The sequence below is a fragment of the Sebastes umbrosus genome, chromosome 12 (genome assembly GCF_015220745.1).
Source record: "Sebastes umbrosus isolate fSebUmb1 chromosome 12, fSebUmb1.pri, whole genome shotgun sequence".
NCBI lineage: Eukaryota > Metazoa > Chordata > Actinopteri > Perciformes > Sebastidae > Sebastes > Sebastes umbrosus.
This window is the reverse complement of record NC_051280.1, coordinates 15711689-15725122: the sequence shown is the minus strand read 5'-3', so window position 1 is coordinate 15725122 and position 13434 is coordinate 15711689. Positions and strand designations below refer to the sequence as shown.

Here is a 13434-nt window from a genome sequence, read left to right as displayed (position 1 = left end):
TAAAACCTGTGTTAGCATGTCATGAGTTCATTCATCAGCTGTAGAGAATATCCAACTTTAATAATATATATATATAACTTTATTATTATGTCTTTCTCAATGAGAAACACAAGCGTCTTCTGTCATACTGACACAGCTATTGTGACATGTGAAAGCCTTGGCTTAAGCAATGATAAAGGGGCATTTTATTTTGGCAACAATTTGAAGGCATTTAACTTACATGATCAGCTGCATCTTTCGGGATATTTCCATAATATGCAAATAATTGTCTTCGTCTCCGGACACCATGAAACATGGCCAACACTAACTGACATAAAAGAATAATTAAAACTTGCTCAATTAAAACAAATTCCTGAAGACCTCTCCTCCATTTGTCTCTCCGAAGATGGCCGACATGTTTTGTTTCCGGTTCCATCCTCTTCTTCTTCTTCTTCTCTTATTTACTGGCAGATTATAACCATGCACAGCTTATAGCGTCACCTTCTGACCAGTTTATTTGCTCGCATTTCTATTAAAAAAACGCTTGACAATTCAATGGCAACACGTTCCTTCATTGCAATTAACATGGGTACTGTAGTTTATTTAGATTTTATTTTATTTTAGTCCAGCTGCTGTAAATCCTCGCTAGCGCACCCTTAATGTGTATTAGTCCGTAGCTGAATATAGTCCACAAGAAAACCATTAAAGCTGCAGTGAGTAGAAATGGAGCAAATGTGATTAAAAAAAGTTATTTTTATAAAACAGGCTCTATATCCTGACAGTAGTGCATGAGACAGGTAATCTGAAGTAAATCATGTTCCTCCGTGTCCTCCGGTGTTCCTAATGGCATCTGCAAGATTTCACAGACCGGAAGAAAACAACAAATCAGAGCCGAGCTGGAGCCTGCCGTCTCTGAGCAGCTGTCAATCACTCACAAACTTCGATCAAACGGTCAAACTAGGCAGCGCTGATCAAATATGAATTCATATTATGTTATTGTAATGCCTATTAGAATCATCTTGTAGTGTACTGTTTAGCTGTAAAATGAGAAAACTGGCAGCCATGTTGAGATCAGTTGTGGAAATATCAAGCACCGTCCACCAGCCAGAGCAAACTTTGTCATTTTACAGCTAAACAATATGCTACGAGAAGTTTCTGAAAACATTTGAGGTGACAAATTAGCATTACAGTAATAGATATATATTAATATTAATTCATATTTGATCAGCGCTGCATAGTTTGACCGTTTGATCGGAGTTAGCGAGGGATTTACAGCTGCCTCTGTTGAATGAACAGCCAATAGGAACGCTCTCTCTCTCTCTCTCTGAAATGACCTCTGATTGGTCAAAGTCTCCCGTCACAGGCTAGATTTTTTAAAGAAAACAAGCCATGAGGAGATGCAGAAGTCTAGTTTTCACTCAGAACACTTGAATTATAAAATGCTGAAAGTTTATTATGAAATTTTTGCCTAATGATGCCAAAAACAGTCTGCAGTCAGCAGGTTCAATTATTCAGTGCTCTGCTGCCTAAAGAAATTATTTCACTTAAAAGAAAAGTATATTGTATATTTGTGACCGTTTTTTAAAGACGCCTTCATCAGGAAGGAGTGGGTTTGGGGCTGAATGTTCCAGATATTGTTAGTTTTGCTCTTTTCATGGGATTTGTTGACAATAACAAAAATATAGAATATCTCCTACATGCATGGACTATAGCATTTAAAATGCGTGTAAAACATGAATAAGCAGCCAGACATCGGAGAACAAGAAAAAAATTTCACATTTATTTGATATCAAACAGGAGTTGAATTAAATATCAGCTGATGATGGGCTCTTACAAAAGAAATAAAAATGAACCTAATCAGTGCTGCAACAACTTTTCACACTTTTCCAACCATGTTCTTTTTTCCTTTTTTTTCTGAATAGTTCAGTTAATAAATTAATTAGTGTCAAAGGATGAAATATGTCCGCAAAAACTGCAATATTGCATTGACGTGAACATAAGTCTTTAAACCTGACAATTTCTTTCAAGTAAAATAAATTACACAAGTTTCCAATTCACTCCAAATCTGTGCATGGCCCGGTGTTAACAAATATACTACTGGCAAAAACTCATCATTCATGAAAGCAAAAGCACTTCACAAGCAGAGACGTGAGCATGATTTCATATGGACTGATATCCCTCGAAACTTTTTTTTTTTTTTCATATTCAAACATAATACAACGAGTCAAGTGTGAGAGGAAAAAGCACATTTCCACCATTTGTATTAACCTTGTCTGAAGAATCGTATTAACATTGAAAGGGCATAACTACTGAATGGTTGCCGTTTCGCTTTTTTTTTTTTTCTTTCTTTTTCTTTTTTTGACTTTTTACACTAGTGGTACAGCAAAATATATTTTCTTTAGCTGTTACTTTGACAACAGTTAAATGTGCAATAGAGAAAATATAAGGCCTGAGTCTGAATTAGTGGTTTCTTAACTTTACAGTCCTGACTGTGTAGTGGAGCCACACTAGTTCTAGTTCTGTACTTCATGACTAAAAAGACCCTGGTTCTGCAAAGTCCCCCAAGAGTATGTCAGGAGTTTCATAGTTCTTTGCTTGGAGTATTTTTTTATCCCTTATTCTTCGACAGTACAGTACAACAGAAATGCCAGACTTATCTCTGACGCGGCGGCCTGTGTGTGTTATTCTCTGCACCTCTTTAGTCCAACAGCAGAGCTTTCTCAGTCCACATTTGTCTAGCCTCAGATGGACGTGTTTTGTGTGTTAATCTGTGTGCAAAAGTCATTTCTTCATTCCTTTTCCCACCCAACAACATTTCACTTCCTCTCCTAACAGGAAGGGCATGTGGAGTGCAGAGGCAGACTTGCCGGCTCTCTTGACATCAACCGAAAGCAGCCATCTGTTAAAACCTGTGCAAACAAAGAGGGCCGACTCAGAGGCTGGTAATGAGCTGCATTTGTCCGTCGGTGGGCGCCTCTCCTTCCTGTGCGCAGTCTTCATTGTTGGGTGGGATGATGCATCCGTCGCTGGTGCCTCGGTTTATGTGGTAGTAGGACAGGGGCTGTGGCGCGTCGCCGAGCTCGGGCATGCTTTTATGATACGCGTCCTCGCTCTCGCTTCGTGGTGAGGAGGAGAGCTCCTCCTCCTCCTCCGGGGGGTACGTTGAAGCTGAGGGCGAGGGTGAGTCTCTCAAGTTCGGCATGCTGGTGTAAAGGGAGTCTCTATTATTATTGTTGGGTGAATGGGAGCCCGTGTCCTCCACTGCGGTTACAGTCTCAGAGCCGTGGCCGCCCTGCCCCTCCAGGCGCCTGGGGGCCTTCTGGGCGCTGTAGAGCAGGGAGTGAGTCCTCTGGGGCAGGAGGGGGGCCTCCAGCGCCTCCTTGTGGTGTGGGTGCAGGAGCAGCTCCAGGGTGGCGTGGCCTCCTCTTCCACTTCCTCTCTGGGGGGATGAGGCCTCGGCGTGATCCGCCACGATGGCGTCATCCTCGCTGCCGCTCCCACCCCCACCCCCACCTCGGTCCACTGTCACTCTGGTCTGCGGAGGCAAGGCTCTGTCCTGCTCCCTCGGGGCGTCGCGACCTTTGGGGGCCCCGCGGGGCCTTAGGTTGTTGTGGACAATCTCAGATATGATCATCTTCTCAAAGGCAGCATCATCCAGGTGAAGGCCCCCCAGGTCACCCGGGGCTCGAACGCCAACGGTCTCATAGTCGTCGTCTCGCAGGGAGTAGCTGTTGTTGAAATTGCCATTGAGGGGGAGGGTGTCCATGGCACTGATGTCCCTGCTGTTGCTCAGAGAGTGCTGTCCTGCAACGAAAGGCAAACAGAGCACGTGAGATGATTTTTGGCCTTTTGTGTAGAACATAACAGTGTCCACTACACCATCCACATACAACTAGATACTGCTCAGGACACTTCACTCTTGTGCTCTTTGATCTCTGGGTTAATTTTAATTTTATGCAAATACAGAAAGTTTTTAAATTCAAAGGAGAACCCAATCAGCTCCCCACCATGTCCATCCTCATTATGGCTGAATATCATTAAAGCCAATCTAAGAGATTATCCTGAACAATATTGGAGAAATGAGAACAGAAGATGACTTCAAACTTAAAAAATAGAGTACAGCAACACGCTATGAAGTAGCTGATGACCGGGTAACAACACAACAGCATACAAAAAGCAAGAAAAAAGAAAAGAGTTGATGAGGAGGTGTTGTGACAATAACAATGAATAAAACATTCCACCTGTTAAAAAGAAGGCAAGACAAAAGAGTAATGTCGAACACAGATGGCCAGCCACCTCTCTGCACCGGAGCCCCACAAGCACAGCAACAGCCCCCACACACCACGACAGACAGGCACGGTGCAATGACTCACTTTGCCAACACTCACATCAAGTGTGTCTGCTCAGGCTATCTGGCCTAAGAACAGCTGATGTGCAAAAAAAGTAAAACAGATGCTTTTTTTCAATTGCAGCAGAAACAACAAAATCACTGAAATAAGACCAAAGTGGAAAAAGCTCGTAACATCCAGCCTGGATTCAGTCCATCCAACTCTTTGTATCCTTGGCATTAACTTTAATTTTTAAGCCCATGTGATGCTTTTGCTCAAATTGTTGTAGGTAGATAGAGGAGAACGACAGCGAAATTATGTGTTTTAACAGTTTGAGAGAGCTAAAGGACAAATCAAGGACAACTGAATCCTGGACTCAGCAGGTGAAAGGGTTTCAGCAGCAAGCACACAGTCTTTTTAAAAAAAACCTACAATAGAAGGAGGAACATTTCCTAATATTTCTCTCTGAATGCCACACTGTTTTTCCCTTTTTGAAGAGTACATCAATTTTATGTGACCAACACACACACACACACACACGCACACAGAGAGAGTGGAGTACTCTAATTTTGTGCAGCCCGATGACTAAACTCAAGTAGCAGGATGACAGCGAAGGGAGGTAGTTTGATTTGATATGAGCATTTTATTTACTGGGTACACTGTGAGCCTGTAAGTGAAAGGCTGACATTTTACAGGGTGAGGGGAGGTCGTCACAGGGAGAGCAAAAAAACACGGGGAATCTGTAGTCTTCGGTTTCAAATGAACGTGTCAGGAAAAAGCATGATAGCAACCTGAAGAAGAAAAGCTCTAAAAACAACATCAAAGACGTTTCTAAAAAGAGTGAATAGAGCGCAAAGAGCAAAAGGACAAAAAAAAAAAAGGGGGGGGTGGAAGATTATTAGACACCTCTCTGAATAGACCCTACTTCCAAATTTGCATTTGTTCATGCACAAGCAGTGGTTTTATTGTAGACAGGTAGTGTCTACCGGGAAAGGGAGGAAATGATGTGAACAGAATTCAACTGGACACGGCGACAGCTGCACTCTGGGAACCGTTCCAGCAGAGATTCATCCAAGATGTTCTCCTTACCGATTTTACTGCATCGGATGAACATCTGCAGAGCATTACTTAGTATTAATACACTTATAATAGAAGACACTCTCATCCTTCTCCAGGAGCTAAATGTAATGACTATAGCAGGCGACATTTTTGAAAAAGCTTATGTTAAACTTGACAGTCTCTCGGCGCGTATTTCATACTTGGTTGGTGATCTTCACACCAGGTTTTGACATTTGTGTGTCATGCTGTTGCCTGCCATCCTCAAACTAGTTTTCCATATGTTAAATCTTTTTTTTCCCTGTTTGTCACTGTTGTTGCTCCTGAGTATGAACGCAGCTGCAGTGCAGCGGTTCGCCTCACGAGGAGGAGAAGTGTTTCTACAGGTAAAGGAGGTGTTAATTTATACTGACATTCAGGATTACGTGCTAATTAAATATTTTTATCTGTCTCTGGTGCTCCCAATGTTAACATGTAATTACTACAATGATTAAGCAGGTAAACATTTTAGGGCAATAAAGCACAAGCTGTCTGAACACATACACTGACTTCTGCATCTGAGCTCCTCGCCTGCTGCTGAACTCACAGACGGAAAAAAACAAAAATTGTCTTTGATTTTCTTTGCAGACATTGTTTAGTTCCAACCCTACTTCATTATCTGTAAGTGTGAAGTGCTCTCATTGTGCTGTAAGCGAGCTTGCAGCACAAAAAAAGACGGTGATGACGCAGCGGGCTAAAGCTGTACATTCCCGCATATCCTTACACACTTTTGCCATACTGCCGTTCTTGTATATTCTCTTTTATCATCAAATGCCTGGGAATATCTGAGGGCTATGACTCTGCCCGCATTGCGTCATGAGCTTCTGTTTTTTTTCCTTCTTCTTTGATTGGGTTTCTTTTGCTCTGCCAGCGAGGAACTAGGTCACCATAAACACTGACATGATTTAAATCGATCTAATTGGAAGTAAACTGAATACAATCTAAACATGATGTAAAGATATCAGCTATGGATTAAAGGGGGTGAAAGGATAAACAATCCAGACCAACGTGTGAAGCTCATAATTCAACAGAGAGGAATTCCCATTTGACTGCGCAGTAGAAGAGATAAGATAGCATTGATGTGAGTTTCTCTCCTTCTGTGAAGGAGAGAAACTCGTTAGATAACAACGACTGGAAATACAGAAGAGGTGTGAATGAAGAAGAGGAAACGGTGAATCTGGAGTAATTATTCTCAATGTTTTTAATGCATGCTGTGTCAGAGCCACAACCTCGAGGTCTTTAATAAATCAAACACACTTAAAGGAGCGCGTAAAATTAGATTAATACTGTCACGAAAGCCAGCTGCTGGTTAGCTTAGCTTAGCACAAAGACTGGAAACAGGTGGGAACAGCTAGCCTGGCCACTAATAAACCCGTTAAATCTTGTTTCTTTAAAAACGATAATTTGCTTTTTTACAGGGGATTATGTTCTGGACTATTTCTCGACCGTGACCAGTAACATCTTTGAGTCTCCATTGGTTGCCTAGCAACTGCTCAGAGCCAAGAAATAGTCCCCCCCCTTCGTAAAACGTAGAATTCTCGTTTTTGTATGCATTAAACAAATATATATAATTTGTTAGTTATTGAGCTTTAGAGATGCTATTAGGCAGATTTTGTTCCCTTTGGACAAAGCCAGGCTAGCAGTTTCCCCTTGTTTCCAGTCTTTATGCTAAGCTAAGCTTACTGTCTGCTGGCTGAAGCCTTGTATTTAACAGACTGACATGAGTCAGTGTTGTATTGATCGACCGTCTCATCTTACTCTCTCCCAGAAAACAAATAAGTGTATTTTCCAAACTGTCAAACTTTTGCCTTAAAACAAACACACACACACACACACGCACACACACACACACACACACACACACACACACATACAAATCAATGTAAGAATAAAAGCGGAGGTTGGATGTGCACCTGGGGAGTGAAAGGCCGGTGGAGAGGGGGTGTTGCACACCACCGTTTCTGCCAGGAGGTTGTTATAAGGGTTAGTGTCGTGGGTTCGGAGGAGAGGGTTAGTTAGGAGGTAGTTGCCAGTCATCCCTGAAATAACAGGAAGAGAGAGAGAGAGAGCGAGAGAGAGAGAGAGAGAGAGAGAGAGAGAGAAGGGAAAAACAGTTGAGGAAAAAGTGCTCGAGGTACTGTACTTCATGGTCTGCGGTGGTGCGCTGGGTAGCTGTCAACATAAACAAACACTGACATTCGCTGTCCAAAATCTGACACCGCAAAAGATTTATGACCTACGGGCCGTCTGCCTTCTATTATGGACACAAAGCAGCCATAGAAATGTTGGTCGGAGCGAGACATTATCTAAACTAAGCTGATGTAACTGACAAACATTATTATCACGACGAGTGTTGACCAACGCGCAGCAACACAATCAACTCCAGTGTTTATGTGAAACAAATCCATCCAAACAAACGCATCCAGTCGAGACACTAGACACAACATAGTCTAAGTGGCCTGCCATGAATAATACAGTATCCCTATCATCCTGAGCATGCTTGTGTAAATCCTCAAGAATGTAATAACTATTCTCAGTCATTTGGATCGGATCGCTGAGAAACTTTTGCGCTGGCATGTGTGTTTAAAAGAAAAAAAATGAAACAAATTCATAACTACAGCCAAATGTCTGCAGCATAAGACGCCGCGAACACTCCCAAAACCTGCACTGACCTCAGCCTGACTTAGCTTATCTACTGCACCTCTACCTTCATCCTGACAATCACTCACGGGTGAGGATGAGTTAAGGAGGCTGCTGCACAGTCAGAGTTGCTGGGATTTGAACTCAAGTCCTCATCAGTAATATTTTTATGCCAAACTAAATATCACACCTCTTCAGTTTCTGTTCCTCGCCTTTAACGTGATCCCACCGATCAGGAAAGTGCAGGAAAAATGCTGTGAACTTTGGTACACAGGCAGCATTTAAACGCTGTTTTTTATTTTTGTTTTATTGCTTAACACTAAGAGAAATGCAACATTAAATCTTCCTCTTTTCCAAGCTTGCCACAGAGCAATATAAGCTGCATCCATTGAAGTGTTTACTGTGAACTCATCACAAAGAGAATGGCGCATGTGTCTCGTCTGGTGGCGGTGGAAGAAACGCTTGCTTACCCTGGTTGAGTGTGGAGGTGCTGTTTATGTCTCCTGAGATGAAGGAGGACTCCGACTGCTTCCTCACAGTGTCGTTCCACATCCGCCGTATGCGGCTCTGGGTAGAGAGAAAAGCAGCCATTGATCAGGACTCGACATGGTGCCGCTGTTATTCGAGGCTTCTGGCGCTGAGGGTTGAGCGGCTACGTGGGTTTTGTGACGCTACACTTGTATACAAGATTCAACTAACCCCCTGCTTGATGACACGGACATGCTACTGTGAAACAAAGCCCCGCATGTGCTATTGATCCAACCGATACGAAAAATGGATACTCCAAGATTCTTACAGCTTGTAATTTGAGAGATCGGCACAGAGCAGCTCTCTTTTCTCAAGATAGTATGAGCAGAAGCCGCCAACAAATTCCTTAGGATAGATCTCACAAAGTCACAATAGAAGAGATTAGAGATCTATGTGACCTATCCAACAGCATTTATCTCATCTTTTTTTTAATTTTCTCTGTTTCTTTCTTTTCAAATAGGGTCAAGGTAACAGGTATAAAAAGAAAGGTTTAAATACATTAATGCTGTCTAACAGCTTGATAGCAAAGCTTAACGTTACACAGTGAAGCCTGAGACATAAAATACTGTACTGAAATTTCTATTGAAATGTTTAACTGTGTATTTGTGTGAAAGAATCAAGAATGTCTTTGAATTTCTTTCGCTTTACAATTTCACATTTCTTATTGTCAACAAATCCTGTGCAAAGACCAAAACCAACAATGTGTTAGTCCATTTCTCAATACTGTCCAACTTCCCCAGCCTCTGTGTGGCTCTCAGCAACAAGGCCGTTTATTCCTTAAACAAATCTTTAAAAACGGGTCACAAATATTGACTTTCATTTTTTTTTTTATTTCCTGACACATCTGGGCACTGTAGTTTGTAACAAACATTAATAAAGCAGGAGTAAATGGTGCAGGAGTAAATGGTGCATTTATTTTCAGCTGTGAACTGATATACACTTAAGTGAGTATTTCCAACACCAATTTTGTATATGTGTAATCGACTCAATGTAAACTACAGTGCCCATGTTCATCATAATGAAGGAACATGTCACCCAGTGCAGTAACAATGTGGCTCATTGATGCGTTTTTACGAGTTTCTGAACAATAATGTTGAGAGGAAGAAGCTGCAGTATATCAGGTGTAGCTTACCCAGACAACTAGTTAGTAGGATCAGGTTATTGTTGGTTTTGGCCTTTTCATGGGATTTGTTGACAATTAAAAACTAAAGAATATTACCACACTTTAAAAAAAAGAAAAAAAATACTTAGTTTTTATATTTTACTTTTGTGTTTTCAACTGATTCCACTCATATAACTGTAGTTAATATAAATACAAACGCATTCACACGTTTTTTTTCTAAATCCTAAACCTAAATATATATGATTTCCAGTGGTGTACACGTACCTGTGTTGCAGATGAGTAGCGGGCGGTGGATCGAGACGTGGCGGTCTTGGCGGCACTGTGGGGGCCCTCAGACGGCAGCGCGCCGCAGCACTGGGACTGACGGAAACATTTGCTGTACTCTTTGCGGACCTGCAGAGGAACAAAAGATCACGGCAGACTGAGCACACAGACAGCGACACAACCCCCACGAGAGATGCAAATCCTAAATCTTTATCAAATGCCATCCAGCTGACAGCAGTTTAAATGCCATATCTGTATGGACAGCAGGGATAACAAACACTGGGATAACATGTTGACAATGCACTGTGATGTAAGTGCTGCAAAGTGAGAATGTATAAAATATCAGGAAATGCCACATGTACACTTAAAAAATGTCACAATATAAATATGTGCAGATCCACACCTGCAGTGCAAGGATTAAATGGATTAGGAAAGAAATAGGCAGTACCATGTTTGAATTTTATGACAGTAAGGCTGCAACTAATGATAATTTTCATTACCAATTAATCTACAGACTATTTTCTCAATTGAATTTTTGCCCAATGATGCCAAAAAATTGTTGCCTACTGAAGCTTTAATTGAATTTACTATAAGACACAGAAATGCAAAAAATCCTCACATGAGAAGCATTTTTGCTTAAAAAGTGGCTTAAATGATTGATTATGAAAAATAGTTGCTGAATAATTTTCTTTCGATTGAGTAATGGATTAATCTGCTCCATTATACGATGGATTAATCATAATTTTTTCATTAATTCATTATCTATTTAGTCAATAAAATTTGAGAAAATAGTGAAAAATGACATAATTTCTCAGGTCATACCTTCAATTTGATTTTTAGTCCAAAATCCAAAGAATATTAAATTTGCAGACTTATAAAACAGATTAAAAAAAATCCTTACATTTAAGAAGCCGGAAAAAGATATATATATATATATATTTTTTTTTTGCTTTATAAACAACTTATTGTTGATAAATTCTTAATTTAAAATCTGTTGCTCGACTAGTCATTTAACTAACCACTAATAATTTAAATCAAACTTAAATGCTAATTTCCCCGCTGTGGGACTAATAAAGGATTATCTTATCTTAATTTCAGGAGAGCGACGGAGGATGAAATCGTACCTTTTTCTGGAGGAGGCAGTGGAAGATGAAGATGAACATCCCTTGCAGAGTGTTGAAGATGGTGAAGAGGTAAGCCATCACAATGGACGATTCATTGAGGAAGAACAAGCCAAAGGACCACGTGAGCCCCAACAGACAAAGCAACACAAATGCTCCCAACACCCACGACCTGCGGAAGAGAAAGCAGAGAGATATTAACGAGTGAAACCGCAAAGTTGCAATAGATTTTTCTTGTTTTGACGTTTCTCTGCTCCTCATGGACAGCAGCTTGTTAAAAAAAAAAAGCAGAAGCTATTTTGCTTTTGCACTAGCGGCGGCATGGTGTATAAATGCTGATACAAAGTTTTGGAATGAATGTGCATTCGGTATTTGACACTGAGTCAAAAGATATTTCCTTGGTCTTCCTTGGAGTTGTTGGCTAAAGAGTATGCAAACACAGCAGGTTTCTCCTTGGCGGCTTCCAGGAAAGCCTAGAGGAAATATGATAACTTTTCAGTCAGTTTCAATGACGACGGCTATTCGTTATCGATACTCAAGAGAGAAGCGAGCCACGCCGAGAGAGATACGGTGAGGAGGGAAGAAATGGCACAACAACATGTCACCGAGAGGATCCACAGAAAAATTAGACTGATCGCTGATTAGGCTTGCTGTCCAGTTTTTGGTGCTTTTTAAACAAGAATGTGTTTGTTTGGTCTGAATAATCAAAGTGCAACCAATTATTTCGCTTACCACATTTGACACAGAAACTAATTACATAGCGGATTTGAGGTGGACCCTAATTAATGACAGTTAATGAGTCTTGACTTTTTAAGATGATGTGTGAAATCTAGCATCCACAAATGTGGGCTTTCTGTCCTCTAAAAACAAAACTGAAAGCCAATTCAATGCCTTTTTTTTGGACCAAAATCCGCTGCCTAAAAAATCAAGCGCCCACATAACATATGTTGGCCTGCCCTCAAACACATTGTTGAACAAGAATCCAGGCACAGAAATGGACAGGGACCTGTCTTTTTATCGAGCAAATGCAGCCCACTTGAAGCGGAAAGATGGGGGAGGGGGCTTTTCTTTCCGTTTTCACCATCTTTAAATCTATAAGGGATGAGGGTTGAATCCGTCTTCCAAGGAGGCCTGTAAACTATGCCAGCATGGGAGCGAAAAGATACCAAAAGGTCAGAAATGTAGTTATGAAGAAATAAAAAAAGCAATATAACCCTGCGTAGTGCAAATAGTGAAATCATAAAATGAACTAAATCGGCTCCGTCTATACGGAGCGAAAATAAAATCTGAAAGGGAAAAAAATATTGGTCCAGTCGGGTTTACGAGAAGAGGAAATCAAATAAATGTGTTGGTCAGATGCGGCTTTCGGAATTCCAGGAGGGAGGCAAAAGCAGTAATGGTGCATATTACCTCCCACTCAACACACACACACACACACACACACACACTCAAACACACACACACGGTCTCAGAGCAAGCAAACCTCAGTGTGGCCACCTAATCTCCCAGAGTGACACCCCTCACCTGATACCCCCCAGTCTGGACGAGTCTGGTTTCATGGAGGTGGAGTGCTTCACCATCTTGAACATCGTCACCACCAGGAAGATGACATTGACCTGTCAAAACAGACGCGTATCAGGGTTAACAGACTGCACTTAGAAAGGCATCCAGTTCCTGTTGCTGACAACAGGAGGAGGAAGTACTCAGTAAGTAAAGGTACTTATGTAAAAGTACTAATATCACACTGAATAAATACTCCATTACATGTAAAAGTCCTGCATTTAAAATGCGACTTTAGTAGTAAAAGTATTCAAGCATAATTAGGAAAATGTACTTAAAGTATTAAAAGAAATAAAACAGAAATAATGAATGTATAAAAACGTCTTGTGTGACTGTCATACTATTACATATTATATCATTAGATTATAAATGAGTAAAAATATTTTACTGTCGTAGATAGTTGAGGTGGAGATCATTTTCAATGTTATTTAAGGCAGCAACCGATGATTACTTTCATTATGGATAAGTTTCTCGACTAATCTGATTTGTTTAAGATTCCGAATATTGAGAATCACAATTAATGCTTCTTTTGTCCAACAAATAGTTCAAACCTCATATATATATATTTTAAATTCATTATTAAAATAATTGAAAGGAAATGCAGCAAATAAGTCAGATCAGGAACCATGAAATGTCAGTATTTTTTGCATGAAAAATTTACAATCTATTATCAAAATAGCTGTTAATTGATTTTCTGTCAATCACCTAATTGTTTTGGCTCTACTAGTATATCATGTTGGGTAGCTCAATCAATAACAAAGGATCATATTCTACAAACTCTTCATGTGTTCTTCAT

The 13434-nt window shown here is 40.6% G+C and overlaps 1 protein-coding gene across 12 annotated transcripts in view; it reads right to left on the bottom strand.

Annotated features, from left to right (window-relative positions):
* Positions 1 to 1736: 1736 nt before the first annotated feature.
* LOC119498203 (adhesion G protein-coupled receptor L2-like) overlaps positions 1737 to 13434 on the bottom strand; it is a 95985-nt gene continuing 84287 nt past the window's right edge. For 4 of the 12 annotated variants that reach the window (XM_037786799.1, XM_037786801.1, XM_037786800.1 and 1 more), the window contains 6 exons: positions 12603 to 12694; positions 11082 to 11250; positions 9958 to 10086; positions 8513 to 8609; positions 7316 to 7441; positions 1737 to 3783 (listed from right to left, as the gene is read on the bottom strand). In XM_037786799.1, the coding sequence (XP_037642727.1) occupies positions 2912 to 3783; positions 7316 to 7441; positions 8513 to 8609; positions 9958 to 10086; positions 11082 to 11250; positions 12603 to 12694 (1485 nt within the window). In that variant the 3' untranslated portion in view covers positions 1737 to 2911. Of the gene's footprint in view, positions 3784 to 4352; positions 4407 to 7315; positions 7442 to 8512; positions 8610 to 9957; positions 10087 to 11081; positions 11251 to 12602; positions 12695 to 13434 lie in introns of all 12 variants that reach the window. The other 8 variants (XM_037786803.1, XM_037786805.1, XM_037786804.1 and 5 more) reach the window with 5 other exon arrangements.